This window comes from Eptatretus burgeri, chromosome 4, assembly GCF_056783735.1.
Source record: "Eptatretus burgeri isolate ZD-2024b chromosome 4, Ebu_testis_v1, whole genome shotgun sequence".
Taxonomy (NCBI): Eukaryota; Metazoa; Chordata; class Myxini; order Myxiniformes; family Myxinidae; genus Eptatretus; species Eptatretus burgeri.
The window spans coordinates 132,474,753-132,498,205 of NC_140964.1; the positions used below are offsets into that span (position 1 = coordinate 132,474,753).

General features: G+C 44.0%; 1 protein-coding gene across 3 annotated transcripts in view; it reads right to left on the bottom strand.

The window, feature by feature from the left end:
• Window positions 1-8,182: 8,182 nt before the first annotated feature.
• LOC147029145 (uncharacterized) overlaps window positions 8,183-23,453 on the bottom strand; it is a 33,496-nt gene continuing 18,225 nt past the window's right edge. The window contains exons 2-4 of one of the 3 annotated variants that reach the window (XM_085876290.1): window positions 17,764-18,196; window positions 15,761-15,895; window positions 8,183-9,772 (exon numbers count right to left, since the gene is read on the bottom strand). In XM_085876290.1, the coding sequence (XP_085732416.1) occupies window positions 8,628-9,772; window positions 15,761-15,895; window positions 17,764-18,184 (1,701 nt within the window). In that variant the 5' untranslated portion in view covers window positions 18,185-18,196 and the 3' untranslated portion in view covers window positions 8,183-8,627. Of the gene's footprint in view, window positions 9,773-10,609; window positions 11,001-15,760; window positions 15,896-17,763; window positions 21,708-23,453 lie in introns of those variants that run through there. The other 2 variants (XM_085876291.1, XM_085876292.1) reach the window with 2 other exon arrangements.

Below are 23,453 nucleotides of genomic sequence, written 5' to 3' on the forward strand. Positions count from 1 at the left end.
CAAAAATGGCGTCCGGGGAAAGTACGAAACGGGATGATCCTGCAACATTCAAGACACCTGGTCAGCCTGTGATGATGGGACAAAGCATTCATCGCCAATTTTGTCTGTGGTGTCTGAATGTGCCTGGACAGTGCCAGCTGTGGAGCGATGATGGGTATTTCTGGTCGAGTAATATACTCAGTGTACAAATCACGAGGCACACTTTACAAACATCGAGATGCACTCGCTTTTGCCCTCAGAACAGCTCCAATTGTTGGGGTAAGGACTCCACGAGTTGTCAAAAGTGTTCCATGGCGATCTTGCCCCATGTTAACTCCAATGCTTCCCACAGTTGGGTCAAGTTGGCTGAAAGTGGATCTCCACTCTGAATGGCTCAATCCATCTCATCCCACAGATACTCAATTGGATTGAGATCGGGTGACTTGGCAGGCCACTGCAGAAAGCTGAATTCACTGACATGTTGAGGGAACCATTCATGGATAATGCCAGTTTTGTGGCATGGGAGATTATCCTGCTGAAGAAATCCATTGGCAGATTGATGCACTGCTACCATGACAGGATGCACCTGATGAGCAATGATGTTCAGATATCCTGCGGCATTCAAATGTTGCTCCACTTTTATCATGGGGCCCAATGTGTGCCATGAAATCACATCCCACACGACCAGCACCAGTCTATAATGTTGACACACGGAAAGATGATGCATGTACTCTTGTTGTTTTTCTGAACACTCTATTCCTTCATCAGCGTGAAAAAGTGGGAACCGGGATTTATCAGACCAGGCAGTGTTTTTCCAATACTCCAGTGTCCATTGTTGTTATTCCTTCACCCACTGTAACTGCAGGTTCTTGGTTTTTTGTGCTGAAAGAAGTGGAAGTTTGTGCATTCTTCAGGTGCCACGCCCCATTCGTGTCAAGGTACGACGAGTTGAGCATTATTTTACGGGTCTTTTCGCACCAATGTTGCACTGGACTGTAAGTTGACTAACTCCAGCCCGTCTGTTGCTCTGCACAATTTGTGTCAGCCTGCTGTGGCCTCTCATCAATGAGCCGGTTTCCACCACTGGCTTGCCGTTCGCTGGACGTCCTTTGGGTGGTGGACCATTCCTGATACACACGGGAAACTGTTGAGCATGAAAAACCCAGCAGTGTTGCTGTTCCTAACATTCTCAAACCGATGCACCTCCCCCCCGACCATACCCTGTTCATTGGCAGTTAAATCTTTTGAGTTTCCCATTTACCCTCTGAATGTCACATGCACACAATCCTTGTTTGAAGGCTTAAAAACTCTCCTCCCCTTCATCAACACTGATTGAAGTGGATTTAACAGGTGCAATCAAAAAGGAATCATAGCTGAATCCTGATCAGTCTCTTAAGTGGAAGGAGCACGTGATCCTTCTGTTTCGTACAATGAGTGGATGTGGACTGGGATCAACGTGCTGTGCTTATCAATATTAGAGGACTCCAGTCCAAGAGAGTGCTTGCATCCTCTCTCATTGAGGTTGGTGATGACAATTCACAGAAGTTCCCCACAATCTCTTGGATGGCGACAAGGCCACCTGAAATGCATCGTCTCTGACATTGTTGAGGAAGTATCACATTTGGAAATTACTTTTCATTGATGCCATTGCAACACACTCAGGTCACGCCATTCTGACACCACAGAAATAACACTGTGATATCATCAATCACCAGATCTTGACAATGAGAGGGAGAAAAAAAACCATCATACATCAGTGTTCATCGAGTTATATCTGATGATAATGAAGAGCAGCTTCACTTTCCGACTGAGTTCCAAAATTTCCTTGAAGGAAATGGCATCCAGCCCCATATCCTCACGTTGAAAATTGGAGCCATTGTGATGCGACTTCATCTCAACACAAAAATTGGTTCACAGAATGGAACTGAACTGCATGTTTGAAATGTGTATTCCACCTCTCTTGACGTACAAGTTAATGCAGGACCAGAAGATAATTTTATTGTGGAAGCTTGATCTTCAACCATCTTCAGGGCTTTTACTATGTGAAATAAGCCCACATCAATTTCCATTTCGATCCGCATTCACTATCACCACAAACAAAAACCAAGATCAAACCCAAGACAATCTGCATTAACCTTCCGGAACGATCTTCACACATGGTCAGCTTTACATGGCAATATCAATTGTGCGGTCATTCGACAGTCTCAAAATCCAAGTGAAGCAGACAGACAAACAAGGCACTTTTCCCAGGAAGAGAAGGCACAAACACCAGCAATGTTCTCAACAGGAAGATTCTGTGAAACGTTGCAGTATTTTGAATCCAGTTATTTGAAGAAACGGGAATGAAAAGGGAAAGTTACTTTTATTTTGAGGACAATGAGCTGAAACAAGGACTCACACATATCTAAACCAGTGAGGTAAGATTCTCTTTATTTATTAACAAAACAGATTATTTTTGTGGAACTTCTGTGTGTTCAATGAGCGAGAATTAATTCTGTGTGCAGAAATGTCACTTCTGATGGAGAAACCCAAAAGTAGTGAGATATCCCAAGTGTGTTCAAAGAGAAACACCAAGGAAAATTTCTGTCAATGAAAAATTCTCCCTTTTGGATTTGGTTAAAACGAACTTCCCCAACAATGTCTCAAGCAATACCTCTGCTCCGACTGGGATATCTGGGAAGGTGCACATTTCACCAGCCATTCTCTGAGAACAGTCTCAGTGCCGGTGAGTCTGGCAGTCCATCAGACAAATTGGAAGGGAATGTAAGCAGCCATCACACTTCAGGACTGGTCTCCTTTCTCAACCACCCTTGTTATCAACACAGCTTGGGATTTTTTTCTTCAGAGACCTGCTCTCCTTTATGCATATCGAGTGGCCTGCACAAGTATTGTTGCAGGCCGGGGTCCGAGAATGACCACGAGGTGGGGGAAGTTACGTCGTTTCCCACCAGACTTCCGGAATTGGAGGCCGTCGCTCACGGACAACTCCTTGACGCAGCGGGTCACTTAACCGACCGTGGACTCCAATACTTCCACCACGTAGCGTAGGGTCCGCTTGTCTCAACTCAAATTACCTCATTAACCATGCAGTTTCAACTACGAGGGAACCACGCTCTCAGTACACCTTGCCCGAACCGGATCACTACACCAACAACTATTGACCAACTACCTTTCCGGTTCGGATGCAGTCGAGCGAGCCTGCCAAGGACATACAGGCAAGAATGAACCGATTATCGGGGATAAAAACCCGGCTAAACGCAGATCCAAACCATGCTGGACCAATGAAGAAAGACAAAAACGAACTGGGAACATTTCTACAATTATAAATTTACAATCAACTTACAAAAGGACACAGAGCAGACTTATGCGGGAATAAAACAGGCAAGACTTACAATGATCAAATAAAAAGATTTTGCAATTCCACTTCAAGACTGCACCACACACTCAGACGAAAATAAACCCAGATGCATGACAAAGGACCCCCGCAGCCAGAGAGGGAGGTGAGCTGAGGCGCAGTTCTTTCGTGGACCTGAACATTGGAGGGAAGGGATGCTCCGTGGTGCGGCACCAGTCAATGGCCGTGCAGCTCGGTCCACGGCCGCACTGTGGTGACCGTGTCTGCGAAGAAGGCCAGGTCGAGTTGAGCGGGGTCAGAGGCGGGGATCAGGGCTGCAGACTGGACCCAATAAGAGACCCGGTCCAGGTCGGGTCGAGGTCTTCCCAGCTCTCTCACACTCAAAACGAACGACCCCCCAAAGAGCACAACCACTCTTCAAACTTCCTCCTTTCTTTCGCTGCCAGCCGACGATATGTCTCACTCCAACGCTCGCCGCTCTCAGGGTTGCTTCGTAATTTATTGGTCTCCCTCAGCAGGGAGGGGCCATGGTGAAACTGATGTCACTGTCCGCCCTGATTGGATGGAGCTTCAATGGGTCCGCCCTTTCTGGGCGGGATTTCGGCAATGCAGGGAGCCTGCTCCCTCCACGCGTGTCTGGATTCGTCAAGCAAAAGTTGCAAAGTTGAATTGGAATGTTGGGGAAGCGAAAAGGAACTGCGGACTGGAAGATTCTGCCTCGGAAAGCGAGGGTCCGCGTCGGCAGCGGGTGGACAGTGGATAGTTGTTGGATGGTTTATAAAGATTTATTACCCACACTAAAAAAAAACCATCGCAACGCACCCCTTTGATTTCCCAATAAACCCAAGGAGGGAATCTGTCTGCACATATATTTAACGGCAGAACTAACTTCGGGGCACCTGTACGTTTGCAGGCAAATGGTTTCGAGAACCGTAACAGTATTCACCCCCTCCAACGTTTTCACATTTTGATGCCACATGAGCATATTTCATGATGTTTTCAAATAAAACATCATATCGTCTTCACATACAACTGCAAAGTAAAAAAGCCAAAAAAATGAGGACAAAATGTGAACAAATTGGATTAACAGGATGAGGAAAGATCAACCGCATGTGAAAAGGCTGAATGTCTAAACTCTGTGTATGCATCTCAATCTTGTGTCCGAAACCAAACGCTTTCTGTACCCACCCTAAGCCAGTCGCACCAAGCTGTCCCTGGACTGTGTCCTTTTCGCCGAACAAGGTGGAGAGCTTGCTGTCAAACCTCGATTGAGATACTGTAACCGGTCCAGGTGGCATCAGCTCACGTGTCCAAAAAACCTTCTCTTGCTCACCCTATCTCCATTCTATTCACCCTCTCATTTGTTCATGGTCCTCTGCCATCTGTGTGGAAATCAGCATACATTACCATGCTTTATAAAAAAGTTGCAAAAACAGATCACTGCAACAACAGAGCAATCAGACTTCTCCTCATCATCAGCAAGGTTATGGAATCCATCATCGCTTAAGACAATAAACCCTCTTCTCCAATGGCTTGATTTCCGATATTCAATTTGGATTCAGAGCAGATCACTCTTCCGTGGAAAGGCTGCGTCTGCTCTTCCAATAATGGATGGATGTCCTCAAAGCCAGACATTAAATCAGAGCCATCTCCCTGGACATATCTTGTGCTTTTGATTCAGTCTGGCACCCTGTCCTGCTCACTAAACTCTCTTCCTTTGGAATCTAAGGCCATCTCCACTCATGGCTCGCAGACCTCCTCTCGTCACAGCTAATATTTGGTCCTAAATGGAGTTCTCTCATCCCCTCTTCCTGTCTCGGCTGGAGATGCTCAAAGTAATAGTCTGGACCCTGTTCTTTTATTTTTGGTTTTCGTCAATGATCTCTCCTTTCTGGGAAATCCTCCATATTTCTTTGCTGATGACTCCACCTTCTGACAGACCATCTGCCATCCCTCAGATTGGCAAGCAGCAGCCTTTTCACACTCTGCAGATCTAGATAAAATCACCAGGTGGTCCAACATGTGGAACATGTCTTTCAATCCTGACAAATCTCACACTCTCACAATGTCTCTCCAAAAGGAAACGACCATCTGAATCACCCCCCCCCCCCGACTTTCTCAACAATCTTCTGGAAGAAGTCCTTTCATTCAAGCTTCTTGGAATCACGATTTGCAATTACTTTTCTGGAAAAGCCACATTTACAAACTGGCCTCTAAAGTCAGTCTGGGCATCCTCCGTCGTGCAAAGTCCTTCTTTGGCACAGTTGATATTCTGACCACATACAAAGCTTTGGGCCACAGCATAATGGAGTACTGCTCTCCCCTCTGAGGAGGTGCTCCAACCCCTCATCCTTTTCAGCTTCACGCTGTACAAACCAAGGCATTCAGGATCATTGGTATCTCCCACGATGAGGCTGAGTCTTTGGGTCTGTCGAGGAAGTTTTGGAACACCTTGAAACAGAAAAGACTTGAAAATCTCAGTTGAGGTTGTTTATTGAAGAATGAAACAGAAGGAACACACACGTGCGTGGAAACATAGTCTGTTGCGAATTCCAAGCAGTCTCTCACTTCACATAAGATTACAAACGTGAAAATATGTAATTTTCACAAGATGCGGTTTCCTCCACAAGCAACATTTCCAAGAAAACTAATTAATCAATGAAAGAAACAAAGAAGCTTTGAGTAAGTACAGATGGGTTTTTTCAGAGTTGAAATCACAAACACAGCATGAAGAATGGCTCCTGATCTGAGCCTCACTCCAAATAGCCTGGACGAGGAAGTGAAGAGAATGTGACCCTTTGGCCAGGGCATGTTTGGTCTAATGGAGCAGAGATGAGGTCTGCAAAAGGCTTTTCGTCGGAAAGAATGTGCACACCATGAACAAACCTCCCTCCTTGCCTTTCTCAGTATGTATTTTTTTAAATTTGAATACATTCGCAAAGGCAAATGAGCATTTTACTTCATTGCAAGTTCAATTAAAACATATATTCGCACAGGTCTCTCTCTCTCTCACCGCAGATATGTTGGGGGTCTTTCTGTCTTCTACCGTCTGCTCTCCGGTTTCGCCTCCCCCACTCTGTCTGCGAAATGTCCACCCCCCCCCAATCCCCACCCAAGGTTCGCCAGTAATCCCTTTCTCGTAAAATTACCAAAATCACGAATCTCCTGCTCACCTTCACTCTATCATTCCTGTGTTTTTAACCGCCTTTGGAATAAACTCACACACACTCTTCAATCACACTCTTCCCGAGAGGTCTTCAAAACAATTGTTCACCACCACCTCTTATCTTCCCCCATCCAAAACCACGATAATTATCTACCCCCGTTAATCCACCCCAAACCCACCTCCTTCAAATTCCCAGCTTTTTCCCCGTCGTTTAAGGTCCTGAAAGTCCCTGTGGTGTCCATCTTGTTTAACCCGTGTTCCCCAACCCATCATTCTCCCTTCCACAGATCTAATATCTCTGTTCCCCACTCTTTTGTCCTCTCCTCTCTTGTTCCCATTCTTGTACATTCTGTGTTCACGCCTCGACAATGCACACAAAAAAATAAAAGAAAATCGAACGATTTTCAGTTGCATAATATTCAGACCCTTTGCCGAATTAACCCAAAATCACTTTTGGGGAAAATTAATTGTTTGAAAGGTTACAACATAAGTGTAATCGGTTTAACCTGAATGTTATCACTGGTTCAAAAATGAAGCTCCTCCACATATCCAAGGAATCTATTGCAGTGCAACTCATTTGGTCACTCGTTAGCCCTTTGAGTACGGTGAAATCCATACTGAAGAAGGGGAAGACGTATCACACCACCCGAACTCTTCCCAAATCCCATCGCTCATCCGAACTCAGCAGCCAGGCAAGCAGGAAACTGTTCTGGGATGTCCCTGTATATCCAACAATGACTTTGATAGATCAGCAAGGCTCCTTGTGTGAGATCGGGATCAGTGTTCATCAATCAACAATATCGCGTTCCCTTCACAAATATGTCATCGAGGGACAAGTGGCAAGAAAAAAGCCATCACTGAAAAAGACATCGAAAAGCTCGTCTGGAGTTTGCAAAAAACCATCTTCGTGAGACTGCACGCATGTGGAGAAAGGTTTTGTGGTGAGAGGAGACAAAAATTGAAACTTTTTGGTCGAAATTCAAAGCGTTACATCTGGCATAAACCGAACACGACACATCACCCAGTCAATACCATCCCCACTGTCAGTCACGGTGGTGGCAGCACCATGTTAAAATAATAACACCATTCCTTTCGTGCCATGAAGGCACATCGGGCTGCCAAGGCAGTTTAATTGGCAAGGAGTACAGTCTTGGACAGGTCACCACTCTGACACAGGTTACCCCGAATGGTTATGACCTCAGTGTGTTGCTACTCATTTCACCAACCTTTGAAGGATGACAGGCTGAGTCAACCCCATCTTGCATTAATTCAACGGTTACAAGAGCTCAAACTCAGGACCTGAAGATCCCAAGTCAACCACCTTAACTGCAAAGCCAACAACAGGCCAGAGAATCATGTTGTGGGGCTTATTTTCATCAGCAGGGACTGCCAAACTCATCAGGATAAAAGGGACAATGGACGGTGCAAAGTCCAGGAGAATGCTGAATGAAAACCTGCTTGAGTCAGCCATGAATCTCCAACTCGTATGAGATTCACATTTTCGCAGGACAATGATCCGAAGCACAAAGCTCAAGCTGCACTGAAAGCCAATTAACAGGATCCTCTCCTTGTCAAGCTCTGAGTGCACTAAGGCTCCGAGCCCCGTTTCATTCCTCATCTTCATCAACAATCCTGACGATGTGGAAAATTGAATTGATGTCTTGGCTTGTCTTTGCTGATGATGCCACCTTCTTCAGTAAGTTTCCTTCTTTTTGTTTCTAAATTGTTGATCTCCAGTTGTGGCCAGTTTATAATTTCACGACATTGGAATATCAGAACTGCAAGTTGGATTTTCACTTTGGTTCAGTTCATTTGGAGAGAGGGATGACTTCAGAATGTCTTATTCTGCGTCGGTATTCTTGGCTGCTTATTTTACGCATTTTTTTGTGTTGTATCTTGGGGGGCCTTCTTCTATCCCAAGGTATTTGGAGGAGACTTCATTTTCTCATTCAAGTGTTATATTGCTTTCATCAATGGAGATGTTGTCTGTTCTTATTGTTTTTCCTTGTATAAATGTGCACTTGGCACAACTGTCAAGACCAAACTCCATTCGGATGTCCTCCAAGTAGTGTTTACTCATTTAAGTTGATCAACAAATTTCTTATCATTCGGACTGAAGAGTTTAAATCATCCATGTACAGTTGGTGTGTCACCTTTCTTTTGTCGTATTTCTGTAGGTTTCCTCAAATGCTTTTGAAAATGGAAATTTTGAGAGAAACTTTGATCACACGTGTAGCATTTGTAAGGACGCTCTCTTGTGTGGATCCACATATGGCGATTCAAGCCGCCTTTCTGAGAGAAACATTTCTCACAAGTGGAGCATTTGTAAGGACGCTCTCCTGTGTGGATCCTCATATGGATATTTAAGCAGTCTTTTCGAGAGAAACATTTATCACATATAGAGCATTTGTGAGGACGCTCTCCTGGATGGATCCTCATATGTATTTTAAAGCTGTTTTTATGAGAGAAACATTTATCACATATGAAGCATTTGTAAGGACGCTCTCCTGTGTGGATCCTCATATGTCTTTTAAAGCCGCATTTTTGAGAGAAACCTTTATCACAAGTGGAGCATTTGTAAGGACGCTCTCCTGTGTGGATCCTCATATGGATATTTAAGCAGTCTTTTCGAGAGAAACATTTATCACATATAGAGCATTTGTGAGGACGCTCTCCTGGATGGATCCTCATATGGCTCTTCAAACCGATTTTATGAGAGAAACATTTATCACATTTGGAGCATTTGTAAGGACGTTCTCCTGCATGGATCCTCATATGGATATTCAAACTGCCTTTTTGAGAGAAACATTTATGACACGTGGAGCATTTGAAAGGATGCTCTCCTGTGTGGATCTTCAAATGTGTTTTTAAAAGGTATTTATAAAGAAAACGTTTACTACAGACAGAACATTTGTGTGGGTGTTCTCCTGCATGGGTGGTCCGATGGCCATTCAAGTTCTCTTGAGAAATGAAATCCTCATCACAAATGTCGCATTTGAAAGGATGCTCTCGTTGGTTGTTGTCTCCATTTGCAGGTTTTTTGAGGTCACCTGTTGTTGCAAAATCCATCGTGCTCACATTATACTTGGGATGTATTCTCCTTTCGAAAACAGGTTTGTGTTTCATATTAAGCTTTGTGTTGCGAGGACCAGATATCCACATGGATTTTAAGGGTGGTGAGTCTTGACCTCGCAAATGTTTCTTCAAAAAAGACTTCTTCCCTGCCAAGCCGCACCAGGTGGTAATTTGTCCATTTCGACCTCTTGATTGTTCTGCAAAAACAAAAAGAAGAACAAGTCATTGTGCAGTTTTTTTGTCAAAATATTACACACCATTTGTAAAAATTCATAAACTACAGACACCCACTCCCCATGTGATGAGTGACCAAGTCCTTCAGGCTCGAACCATATTATTCCTGCATGAATCATGAAAGTTCTTCTCCCTCACTTTGTGATTGGCAAAAAAGATTCAAATCATTAAAAGTGTGAAAAATCCCGAGTGTCGATTTTCAATTTTCACAGTGACGTCACATCTGGACGCCGCCTTCATCCAAATGACTACTTCACAAAGAGAAACAATGCATCTCGAGTTCAGATTCTGATACCGATTCCACCATTATCAGGAACTCTGAAGGTTCTCAGAATATTGAAACTGATATGTAGGTTCGTGAAAAAACGATTGGAGACAAAATTATTGATGGAATCCCTTTCAGGGGAATTATGGAGCCGAATCGTTTCAAGTCTTGTGTGACAGTTTCAGAGCAATAATGCGGACGTGAAGATGGAGCTGTTAAAAATATCAAATCGTTGGTCACGTTAACGGCAGCTGGGTCGGTTTTGCTTTAGGTTCAATTGACGGTTGAGAAGGGAGGGATTTTGTGTTCAGTGATAAATCGGTTAATGTATTAAATCAAGCAGAAATACCCCTTATCACTCGACAGGACAGATAAAATGGGTGACATGCTTTGCTAAACTGTCGCCGACTGACTGGTTGTCTTGTATGTTCTGGGATTGTTCTGCTTGATACTTTCCCCAGACACAATTTGTATCCGTGCAATGTCCATGAGATGTTGATGTCAATGTCTGGCCCGCATGGAGGGGGTCGTGGTGCTGAGGAAGAGAGGGGGTGTTGGGTATTGTTGGGGGTGATAGTTGCTGGAGGATCGTGAAGGGGTGGGGGTACCCTGAAAGTTTTACCATCCTCTGTCAAATCCTCTCGGAGGATTCAATGGTACACTTTCTCTCCACCACATGTAGATGGTGGTTCATCTGATTTGTGGAAATGTGATGATAATAATTATTTACAGGTGTTCTTGCATAACTGCCAGGAAATAGCAGGGGATGTTTGATTCACCGCTCAAATTGTCTGTGTGCATGTGCCGGTAGGTGGGAAGAGATGGTGTTCGTTTTGAGCAACGGCGATTTCTTTCATGTGATCATCCTCTCAATTGTGGCAGACAACCACAAGATCTCGCCATCACTTTTGTTTCACAACAGTGCTCTGCAACATGTTTTGAACACAAAAGCAAACATTTTGTCAGCCCGATCCACACTCAGGTATTTCGGACAAACCTTGTACAATTTCGAGCATACTTAGGGTGTTTCAGGCATTGGTGTGGCATGAAACATTAGTGTGTATTACCACACACACCAAGGACAAATCGACTCGGCATACTTGTTTTTTTGTGTACAATGTCGAGTCTCACATGAAAGGTAACACACTGAATGTACAACAAAGGGAGCAGGAGACAAGAGGGGTGGGAGAAGGAAAATACATGCAATCTCTGGGAGAGGGATTGGGCTGGGTTCACAGTGGAAACAAGATGGACATGACAGGGACTTTCAGGAAGGAAAGCAGTGATTCTTAATATTGAGAGTTTTTCAATCAGGGAGTTGCTGGGAGACCTTGCGCACCCTGCGGAAATTTGGTGGGGGGGGAGACATATCACAGACAAAGCAGGAGATTGTGGAAGACAAATTCCCCCAAAATGCCTGCGGTGAGACAGTGAGAGACCGAAAGACTCAGCCTCATCATGGGATATACCAATGATCCGACATGCCTTGGTTTCCACGGCATGAATCCGGGAAAGCTGAGAGGCAGGAGCACAACCCATCGGGGATTGCATAACTCCATCAGGCTGCAGACGAAAGCTTTGGTTGTGGTCAGGAGCTCAGGTGTGCCAAGGAAGGACTTTGCACGATTGAGGATGCTCGGTCAGCGATTGGCTTCGGAGGCCAGTTTGGAAATGTGGCTTTCCCATGAAAGATAATGGCAGATAGTGAGACCCAAAAGCTTGAATGAAAGGACTTCCTCTGCAGGATTGTTCAGAAAGTAGATGGGGGGGGGGGGGTTCCAGATGGTCCTTTTGGAGAGACATTGTGAGAGTGTGAGATTTGTCAGGATTGAAAGACGTGTTCCACATGTTGGACCAGCTGGTGATTTTATCCAGATCTGCAGATTGTGAAGAGGCTGCTGCTTGCCGATCTGAGGGATGACAGATGATACGGCAGAGGGTGGAGTCATCACAAATCAGCAAAGACATAAAGACGGTTTTCCGGAGTCAGAGAGATCATTGCTGAAAATTCGAAAAAGAACAGGGCCCAGAACGCTGCCTTGAGGAACTCCAACCTGGACAGGAAGAGGGGATGAGAGAACTCCATTTCAGGCCACACGTTGGCTGTGACAGGAGAGGAAGTCTTTCGAGCCATGAGTGGAGATGGCCGTGGAAACCACAGGAAGAGAGTTTGGTGATCAGGGAAGGGTGCCAGACCCCGTCGAAAGCACGTGATATGTCGAGGGAGATGGCTCTGATTTCATGTCTGACATTGAGGATCTCCATCCATTGTTGGGAGAGCAGAAGCAGTATATCCAGGGAAGAGTGATGTGGTCTGAATCTAAATTGATTATTTGAAATCAAGCCATTGGAGAGGAGGAAAGATTTAATGTCTGAAGTGATGATGGATTTCATAACCTTGTTGATGATTGGGAGAAGGCTGCTCCGTCTGTCGTTGCAGGGATCTGTTTTTGCACCTTTTTTTCTGCAGAGCAGTAATGTTTGCTGCTTTACAAGCAGATTGCAGATGACCATGAATAAATAAGAGGGTGAGCAAGAGCAGCAGAGCAGGTTTTTACGAAACGTGGGCTCATGCAGTCTGGACAGGTTGCAGAATCTGAGTCGAGGTTTGACAGCAAGCTCCCCACCTTGTTAGGAGAAATGGATACAGAGTTCAGCAACAGCTCGGTGCGACTGGATGAGATGGGTTACAGAAAGCGATGGGTTTGGAACACAAGATTTCGAAGCAAATACAGAGTTTCTGCCTTTTCATGTGCAGTGTGAAATTGAAAATTATTCGTCGTTTGAGTTGAATCATCTCGAGATGTAACCTGGTGACAGTTAGGACATGGCAAAACTGATTCAGAAGATTTTGACCTTTCCTTGCAAATTTACCCATTTTATAATTTGGAAATCAGAAAAAGACATTTCTATTTTGGAGAGTATCAAGGGTTAGATTTGCATTGAGGTGATCCTTTCATTTCTGTAAAAGTGCATCTTGGACTGTTGACGTCAAACTTTTACAAGATGTACATTTTTAAAACACCTTCAGACTGGTTTAGCAAAAATTATACAAACAGGTTTTGTCTTTAAATCTTTGAAAGTGGTGGATCTCCACAATACAACACCAAATTCATACTTTCTGCCAACAATATTGTATATTGTATGCAAGGAACATTACATCTGGTTTGATGTTCTTTTCAAGCAGACACACTGAACTGTCAACAAGAATCTGGAAATTCTTTTGGATTATGGGAAGGATTCTGGGATATTCTGGGACCTGCAGTTATTGAGTTTTTTTTTTCAGCAGAGTTCAAGGTTAATTTCACCAACCTTGAGGGTTGTCATGTTGTGTCTCCTCCCCAAGGAAGGGGATTTGCAGCAGATTCAAATTGACAGCCTGTGTCATTTCTTAACACCGACGATAAAATCATGTTTAAAGTGCTCACAATGCATCCAAATAAAAAAATTAAAAAGTCATCTCTCGACTAATTGTAAATACCCAAACGTTTCTCATTCCTGAGAGATACGTTTATGATCCTATATTTTTGGTGAGACTTATTTACCATTGGTCAAACTGCATCTCCTCGTTTTGGGTTGCTATTCCTAAATCAGGAGAAAATCATTTCACAGTGTGTATCACTCCTTCTCATATGGAACTCATACAAAAACAGGATTTGCAAAAAATTATAAATAAAATAAATAAATAAATGCATCATGCATGCGAAAAGTAAATAATAGCCTGTGTCATCCCTTCCCCTTTCAGAGATGCATCCGTCAGGGCTGTGCAACTCAGGCATCTTGTGCACACTTTTTCAGTGAACCCTCATTGGCTCTTCTGAATCCCTCTTTCTCTGAGTTGTCTTTGTCAAGTAATTCTAAAATTGTTCCTTCACCTTTTGCCAATGTCATCTGTGTTGCGAAAGATGTTTTTATGTTGTCTTGTCTTGCCAATTTTGAGTTTGCCTCATCTGCAAGAGTAAATCGGAACAACATAACAACTAAACTCTTTGGCTGTGCCAGAATAATATAAACAAATTGATGAAAAAAAATTCTGGTCCGAATGCAGATTTGGATCTTCACCAAAATCTAACCAAATTGTCACAGTCACACACCCAACTTGTCGAACAAGTTTCTTCCGAATCAATCCGCAACTTGACAAGGTGTCAACCTGTGTCTCGTTTTTGCTCCATCTCTCAATGCTGAAGAAGGTTTTTCAGCCACAGTCTCACAAAACGAGCTAATTTGAGTCTGTATGATTGATGTCTCATAAATGAAGAAGATAGAAGTACATCTGGCGCTCGGCCAAGGCTTCAGATTTTGGGACACTCACGAGGCTGTACTGTTAAAATGAAACGTCCCAGACGACAAAGCAAATGGATTCACATTTGTACATGTTGCATCTTAAAATAATGCTTCTTGCTTCAAAACATCATATCTTATAATCTCCGATTATCTATGTAACAAAGCAGGAGTGTCTGTCTGTCCCCGAACTACTCCCTCAGTTTTAGGGATAGCCCCGCCAAACCTTCTGTGGAACATTTTGGAGTCCCAGCCGGTGTTCTCACGTGGGTGGGAGTATTTATGAATACCTCAATACAATGACGATTTTGAGTTTTGATCTGTACGAAGATACTCTCAATCAGGATATAACGTCAGAGTGGCATTTGCCTTCGAAACAGTATTTTGTTAAATTAATGGTGTCATGTTATGTTGCTGTTTGAATGAAAATATAGAGAGCTTGAGTTTAATGCAGAATGAGAAAAATTTGAGGAATTCCTATCGGTGACATTCCTGGATTCGGCATTTGTAGTTTTGTCATTTTTTTTTGCCAAGTCCTTCGTCAACTGGCTGTCCAGTCCCTCCCTTGCAGAGCACGGGTACCTCACTCGTTTAAAATAAAATAATTCCATCTAGTCATTTTTGACCGGCTTTCATGATAGTTTCAGAAAAGACCAAAATAAGGTCGCTGCGGAGTTGTAAACTAAACTTCAGCAACTGCAGTTTGAACATCTACCCTCTCAGTGCAGTGTTGGCTTAAATGTCGACTTGTGCGCAGGTGAAGGTGATCTGGAAGAGGGAACTGGCCCTTTAAACTTGGCCAACTGTGCTGAAGCATCTGGGACTCAGCTCGTGGGTACCGCACATCATCATGGAATTAAACTGGGAAACTGCAAAAACAATATAAATGTTAAAATGTTGAAGTGTGCTGAATGAGAGCTTTAAAAACAATTCCCTTCAAAGAGATCAAACAATTTTGTCCTCGTGTTTCTTGTTGTCCTTCAGAAAGTCATTCGCCAAGGAAATCATGACTGCAAGTTGTATTTAAAATAAAAATAAAATAAAATAAAAAAAGGGGGACATCTGAACTTTTGCCATTTTCACAAAAAGTGGTGATGAAATATATATTTAAGGGAATGGGTAAATTAGGAGCAGGGTTGAGGGAATGGGGGAGGGAGGAAAGAGAATTTGGGGTAATAGGATGAAAGAGAAGGAAGAAGAGGATGTATGAGGAATCTGGACTGCAATGCAAACAAAACTTTATAACATTGAGGAGCAAATGTTCCAGCTGGAGCCAAAATGGAATTATTTTCTCCACAAAGTTTGAACAACTTTCCTGCCATAATGCAAGATGTGCCTGACACAGAACATGAAACAAAAGACATTTCTCAACATCACACAGCACTTTCTGTTATGTGATACAAACCTGGTACAAGAAGAGAAGCACTGCTGGATTCTTGCATTGATGCATCGTTTGACTCTTTAATCGTAACAGATGAGTTCAAAAGGTTTTGAGGAATGTCCATTTGGAAACTTGTTCCCTCTTCCAGATCACCTTCACCTGCGCACAAGTCGACATTTAAGCCAACACTGCACTGAGAGGGTATATGTTCAAACTGCAGTTGCTAAAGTTTAGTTTACAACTCCGCAGGGTGTTCAAGATCCACCAGCAACCCCTTTCTGGTAGAACTTCCAAAATCCCAAATCACTGCTCACCTTTATTCTTTCATTCCTCTTTTTCCCCGCCTTTGGAACAAACTCCCACACTCTTCAATCCCACTTTCCCCTCCAGGTCTTCAAAACAGCTGTTCACGATCATCTCTCATCTTCCCTCATCCATAACCATGATCTTTTCTACCCCCATTAATCCACATCGTTCATATTCACTGCTCTCCTTCCATCTTGTTTACCCCATGTTCCCCACCCCATCCCGCTCCCTTCCACAGATTTCCTCATGTGTCTATTCCCTCCTGTTTTCTGCTTCCCTTTTCTGTCCCTCCCGTCTCCTGCTCTCCTTGTTACACCTTCTGTGTGCTTGCTCTCATCAGAGCTTTGCCATTGTCATGATTTTCAAATAAAATGACATAAAATAAAACTCAGACCTTGATTTTGATTTCAAGAAAAATTCAGGTACAAATGGATTCTTCTTTTTGGAACAAAGACCGAGTTGTTAAAAAAAAAAAATCCCCATTTTATGAGTTTTATCATGTTTTGGGGTCTTGTCAACCTTGTTACGACTTTTACTTCCTCGAGACAGTTAAGTTCGCTATCTTTTTGGTGCACCAGCATGAGCTGAGACGACAACGTGTAACGTGCATTGCGGACGGCCTGTGCAGGAGCTGATCCGAGGATCTCATCAAACCGTCTGCTCGGTTGTAGCGACATGCGGCGTCTACAAAAGGCAGAGATTTAATCAACGTGAGCTGATGAATCAGTCTTACTAGGAATTCCTCATTCATAAGACAATGCCTTAAGTCCCAATCCTCATCACCGACAGAGCTCAGCGGTTTCGATTAAGAAGAAGGGCAATCAGAGATTGCAGACCCTCACCAGGACTTGTTTTCTGTTTATTTGTTTCGTGAATTTTGTGTTATGTTCATGGACTGGTGTGTAACATCATTAATAACATATAACCAGAACTACCACTTTATAACTTCTGGCAATAATGATCGGATGTCAAGACTTCCCACTTTGACCTGACATTTTACAATGACCCTTGACGTTTATTTTTATTCAATTTAATTCAGAATGGGAATAAAATAAATTAAATTCAAATCAAATCGAAGATCAAATCCTGCATTTAAAGTACTGCATTGGAGTCATCAAAAGGAACCCGAACAAGCAAAAATCAAGCACAAAGTCATCAGGAGGAACATCGATGGGATTCCAGTTTCAGCTGCTCTTTCTCTACCCTCAAACCCAACCATGCTTAAGTGAGCCATGTTGTAAAAAAAAAACAAAAAAAAAACCAACATTCAAAAATAAATAATAATAAAATTCTGGCAGCCAAACCATGTGTCCGATCAGGTTGAAATTTAAAACGTATATTCCCATCACCACTCTGACAATTGATATGCCTGGTGTTGGCTTAATGATTGGGGTGGTCGGTATGGGATCCGAGGATCCTGAGTTCAAATCCCACTCAGCAGTTCAATGCATGCCAGGTGGGGTTGACTCTGCCCATCATCTTTCCGAGGTTGGCAAAATGAGTGCCAGCTTGCTGGTATCCTGTGTCGGAGTGGTGACCCGTCCAGGATTGTGCACAATGGCCATGGACACTGCTTCAGCAGCACCAACATTCAAGTCCACATTCATGTTCAACAATACTAAATTGTTTCAAAGGAGATTGTACAAGTTACAAAAACTAAAAAGGTTGATGGAAGATCAAGGTATTTATTGACATGCAGGGAGTATAAAATAGTGACATACCAGACTTGGGTGTTGATCCATCATCCTGATGGTGGAGGTTGCAGACATCACTGAAACCAATTCCAATGAAGCCAGGAACGTTTTCCAGCTGCATATTTTGGAATCCAATGAAGTTTTGACAGAAACTGGAAAGTTCTCGAACAACATTCTCCAAGTTAACGAACAGACTTCCCAACAGAGGAGAGCCTGCGAGCCGCACAACCTGCGGCTTCAAAAAAGATTTCACAAATTTGCAGAAGTCAGCATACATTGCAAATTTAAATTTCTCTTTAGCGAGAGAGAGGAGCTCTGTTCGCAATGAATCGGAGTCTGTACAAGCTCGAAGCACCTTCCGAGTCTCAATTCCAAGCACATTGATCACTGCTTGGGCTGTTTCTGTTCTCAGGCCTTGTATTTGGAGCCATTCCAAGAAGCTGTCCATTCCACCGATGACCTGCCAGGGAGACAAGCCTTATGTTATGTAACATGAATGTGTTTCTATTGTTACGGTTGTGTCCTCGTCCCCATTGGAATCTGGCGAGACGTCTCAATATGACAGTAATGGTGGAGCGTTTTGAGGTCTTCCCCCACCAAATTATGCATCACTGCTGTGATACTGTTTGGAGTGAAAGTCCAAATTGACCCAGAATACCACCAATTGCCAAATATGTCAAATACAAGTAAGGCTGAAGAGACTGATGTGTGATTGCAGTCCAGCTATGAGCCACTGAATCACCATGGCCAATCAATCCCTTAAAGACTTTTTTTAATCACCCCAGAAGAACCACGACAACCATAATTCACCCCGAGGCCAGTTATATCTTGGAGTGCTGTTGTGGACCTGGGGTCGGGGCTGAGAAGACCACGAGTGGGGGAGGGGGGGGGAAGCTTCCTCAGGTTCCCACGAGACTCTCGAGAATCGCAGGCCGTCACACATGAATAACTTCATGACGCAGCGGGTCGTAAATCGACTGTTAATGCCAATAACTCGACCATGTGACTTGGGTCCTCCGTCTGATGAATGCCGGTTACCTAATAGTCACGTTTTCTAATCACCGGGGGACACACCCTCGGTGCACATTGTTCAAACCAGATCACCTTTCCAGATCAGTTGCAGCCGAGTGTAACTGCCCATGGACGTACTGGCAAGAAAAACAGATCGTTGGGGGATAACGTCCGGCTGGGCTCAGATCTGAACAACACTGGACCAATGAAGAAAAAGTTGAAAACAAGCTGTGAACATTTATTCACAATTAAGCGAGGAAAGGTATGTGGCACTGTTAATGGGTTTTTGATTATGTACAGCAGGGACAGCAAGGAATTATTGGGGTGCGACAAAAGGCAAGCAATTTACAAAAAGCAGACACAGAGCAGACTTATCCCATGAGAACTGAACTTATGCAATCTTAACTTATGCGACAAGGGATGCCATCACACACACACACACACACACACACACACACACACACACACACACACACACACACACACACACACACACACACACACACACACACACGGAAGATCAGATAGCCAGAAAGAAGGAGAGTAGATGAGGACGAACAGCCTCGCAATACCTGGCACGGTCGGCCGACCAACGCAACCCAGTATGCTTTGGGGGTGGGAGGAGGGAGAAATACTGCTGACAAAGTTGTGGGAGTGGGAGGTGTCGTGTGATGGAATATGGGGGTTGCGGTGTCGTTCCAGAGGAAACTGTGATTGCGAATCAGTGGGATGCTCTTTTGTGCGTCCAAAGGGGATGAGATAGAGGGGTGGAAACAGAGACGGGAGAGAAGATGCATGAGGCAAAAGATCCCTTGCCTCGAGTTGCATTGGTCTGTGAGTGTAGCATGTACCTCCGTGGGACGCTCCGCTTGAGAGTTCCCACTTCAAGAGTCGGCGCGTTATCTTCTGCTTAGTCACTTTGCCAGGGCTCGTGGAAAAGAATGTCAGTCACACACCAACCACGAGTGTAGATCTAGCGACGGGCAGACGAGGAGCATTGAAGAAGAGGGCGGAGCAGAGAGGTAAAAAAAAATGAGGAGGAGGCAGGCAGGCAAAAAGGAGGGCGAGGCAGGCAGGTGAAAAAGAGGGAGATGCAGACAGGTGAAAAAGAGGGTGAGGCAGCCATGCGAAAAAGAGGGCGAGGCAGGCAGGCAAATAAAGAGGGTGGATGGCTTCACGATCCACCTTTCATGAGCCCCAGATTAAGGGTGGGGTAACAACCCGAAGCGACGTGCCGTGACCCAAATTGCGCTTCCCTGTTGGGCAATAGCAGTTCCACCCACAACTTGCCATCCTCCTTGGGCCAGAAGCGTTCTCATTTGCACATCCAGCGCGGCACGGCCCGGAGCTCTGCACTGAAGTCCCAGACCGCTCTTCCCGTGACCCTCGTCCCTCGCTGCCCATCCTGCTGTGTTCCGGCGATGGGATTCATACGACCCTCATCAAGTGTGCCCATCCGAGGCATCCCCGGCAAGATGTGGTTGGTGTTGTGAACGTTTTTGGCTTTTACCCGTATCATTCATGGCTTTTCCCTGTGTGGTGAGCAATATGAGATGCCGTTGTCAATTGGCATGCAGATTTGAAGGAGAGGGCGTTCCATGCGCGCGCCAGGCAGAGTCTTTCTTCTTCTTGTGATTTGCTCACGGGAGGCTGTGCGGGTGCTTGTTATTCATATTGTGTGTTTGCTTGCTTGCTTGCTCAATTTGATTTGTATCATGGATAAAAGGAAATGGTTGGAATGGAAATCAGGATTTTAGAGAAGATGGAGATACAATTCGACTTAGCCAAAAGACCCATGCGACGCACTTCGTCCCGTTAACCCACTGGACATGAGGGTAAGATCTGACTGCACAAAGACTGACGAAATAACTGCCTGGGGATCACTGTATGTTGGGTGCCATTGTCGAAGAGGCATGTGGTTTTGCAAAACCACAATTGTATGACAGTACTCCATGTGTGGGGATGTTACAGGGAAAAATGGCTGCCCATTCAAATGTGGACATCATCATGTGCTTCAAAACTCCTCCAGAGTGAAATAGTAAGCTTTTAAAAGCCATCCATTAAATAGGCAAAAGCACAGGGAAGGAAACACAGTTTCAATGGAGGACGTAATAAATCTCCACATTCTGCCCTATGTTGACAACATCTTTGTATGAATATTTATGTGTACATATGTATACGAACCTTTCCACAGTAATGGGTAACCATTGTTTTACATACAAAGTCCACATTAAGTGTGTCCAGTTTATCTTGCAAATGAGAGGAAATAAAAGACTGATCCCTCCACTACTGGAATCCAACAGTAAGAAGATAATCGAACCCAGCACAATTTATTGATGGGGTGTTCTTCGCGTATGGCGTAGGCTCTCGTTGTGATGATTATTAAACGACCTCTGACCTGCTCAAAGCCTTCTGTAACAATTGTGACTGCATAAATATACATTGCTATGGCCGGGGGTCAGCCGCCAACCAACCGCTGTGAATGGAGCCGCAAGTCGAATCGGCCCGACCGATCGCCCGGAATATAGATCGCCGCCCAGATAACTCCGAGCGACGGGTCCTTGTACAAGAACTGAAATACGCCAATCGGCACATCACGTGGGGTCGGGTCGATTGCTAATCTTCAATGTACCTAAATACCCACGTGATCCAACTACCGGGGTCTTCCACCCTCGACGGAACTCTTACTGAACAAACCGCCAAGGCGAGCTTGTCCGTGCGAGATTCTGAGCGGCGTAATCGCCGAGAACCGTCGGTCCAAATGTCCCCCTATTATGGCAAACCAATTGCTTTCTAACTCCCAACACACGAAATGTTCAGTCAATGAGTGAATGGACGCAATGAGCAGGTTTACATTCACACAAGAACATTTATTATAATGAAACACGTATGCAATTAAATAAGGCAAAACGCGTATGCAATTACAGTCATATACACATATATACAGTCATGCGCCACTTAACGACGGGGTTACGTTCTGAGAAATGCGTCTTGAAGCGAACATCATATATATATATATATATATATATATATATATATATATATATATATATATATATATATATATATATATATATATAAATAAAATATATTTTCGTTTTCGAACATCGTACTTGAACAAACCTCAACACCTCGGCTTTATGGTATAGCCTATTGCTCCTCAGCTTCAAACCTGAACAGCATGTTACTAATACTGTACTGAATACTGCAGGCAATTGTAACACACATCCAAGATCGACGGAAGACGTGTTTGTTTTACCTTTGTGCTGTTCATGACAGCCATGTGTGTTGTTAGCGGCAGCTTACAATCTTCTCGAGCATCGATTATGGAAAGGTGAATAAATAGCGTTGGGATTTTATAAATACGGAATCATTGCATCGATGTTATAATTTACAAATGAAGAATCGAGCATCTGTCAATTGTGTGATATATTTTCAGAGCAGTGCGAATGTTTTCACAACATAAAAAGCTTTACTAAAAACAATTTGTGTTTTAATTTCGATTTTAACAACAATTCATTCGCAGAATTCTTCAACTCAAAGGTAATTTACTTGCTGGAAGGTAAACGTGCAAAAAACGGGTCAAACCGGGCGAAAATAGGGGTGTTTTAGAATGTTAGGTCAACATTGGGTCAACAACAACAGGTTGAACGCTGATTTTCTTGAATTCCGATTTTGCGCGACCCCGCTTATTTCACGATGACATTTTATGGACCTCAACGATCCTGTTATAACGGGGCCACACTAGTTGTTTATCATTATCAAGTATTAGGTACTGTACATAATTGTATGTGCTATTTTAATACGACTGGCAGCACTATGTCGTCTCCATCACTCGGCGATATGAATTTTTCAGCTCCAGATCCGTCGAATATGCAATCCGTCGTTGCCCGAAACGTCGTTATGCGGCACATGACTGTATATATATATATTTTGTTGCGGGCCGGTGGGGTCGGGTGACAAGACCACGAGGTGGGAAAAGCTACGTCGATTCCCACCAGACTCCCTGGAATTGTAGGCCATTGCTCATTGATAATTCCATGACGTGGCAGGTCGCTTAACCGACCGTGGACGCCAATAACTCAACTATGTGACCTTGGGTCCTCCCGTCTGTGGAATCAAGATGCCTAATTAACCACGTGGTATAATTACCAGGGAACCACGCCCTCGGTACGCCTTGTCCGAACCGGATCAGATCACTTCTCCGGATCGGATGCAGCCGAGCGACTGCCAAGGACATACCGGCTCGAAAGAACGGATCGTTGGGAATAAAGACCCCGCTAAACTTAGATTCGAACCATGCTGGACCAATGACAGAAAAGACAAAGGCGAACTGGGAACATTCCGAATGATAATGATTTATTAAGAAGCGAGCGAGGAAAAGTATGTGGTACTACAAAGATTTATTGGGTATGTAACGAAGGGAAAGAGGAGAGAGGTGTGGTGCGACAATAAAACAATCAATTGACGAAAGTAGACACAGAGCAGACTGAACCCGAGATTAATAACAATTACAACTAGAACGGGCACTCAGTGGAGCGCATACCTTCACCAACGCTACATTTTGCCCCCCCCCCCCAAGAAACCGTTGATTGTGAGGGTATTTAATCCCATACCACATCAGCCATCTCATATGTGTTATGATGGCTTAAAAACATTAAATTTCCTACTGTTTGACACTGATTCACGTACATTGTACAATTTCT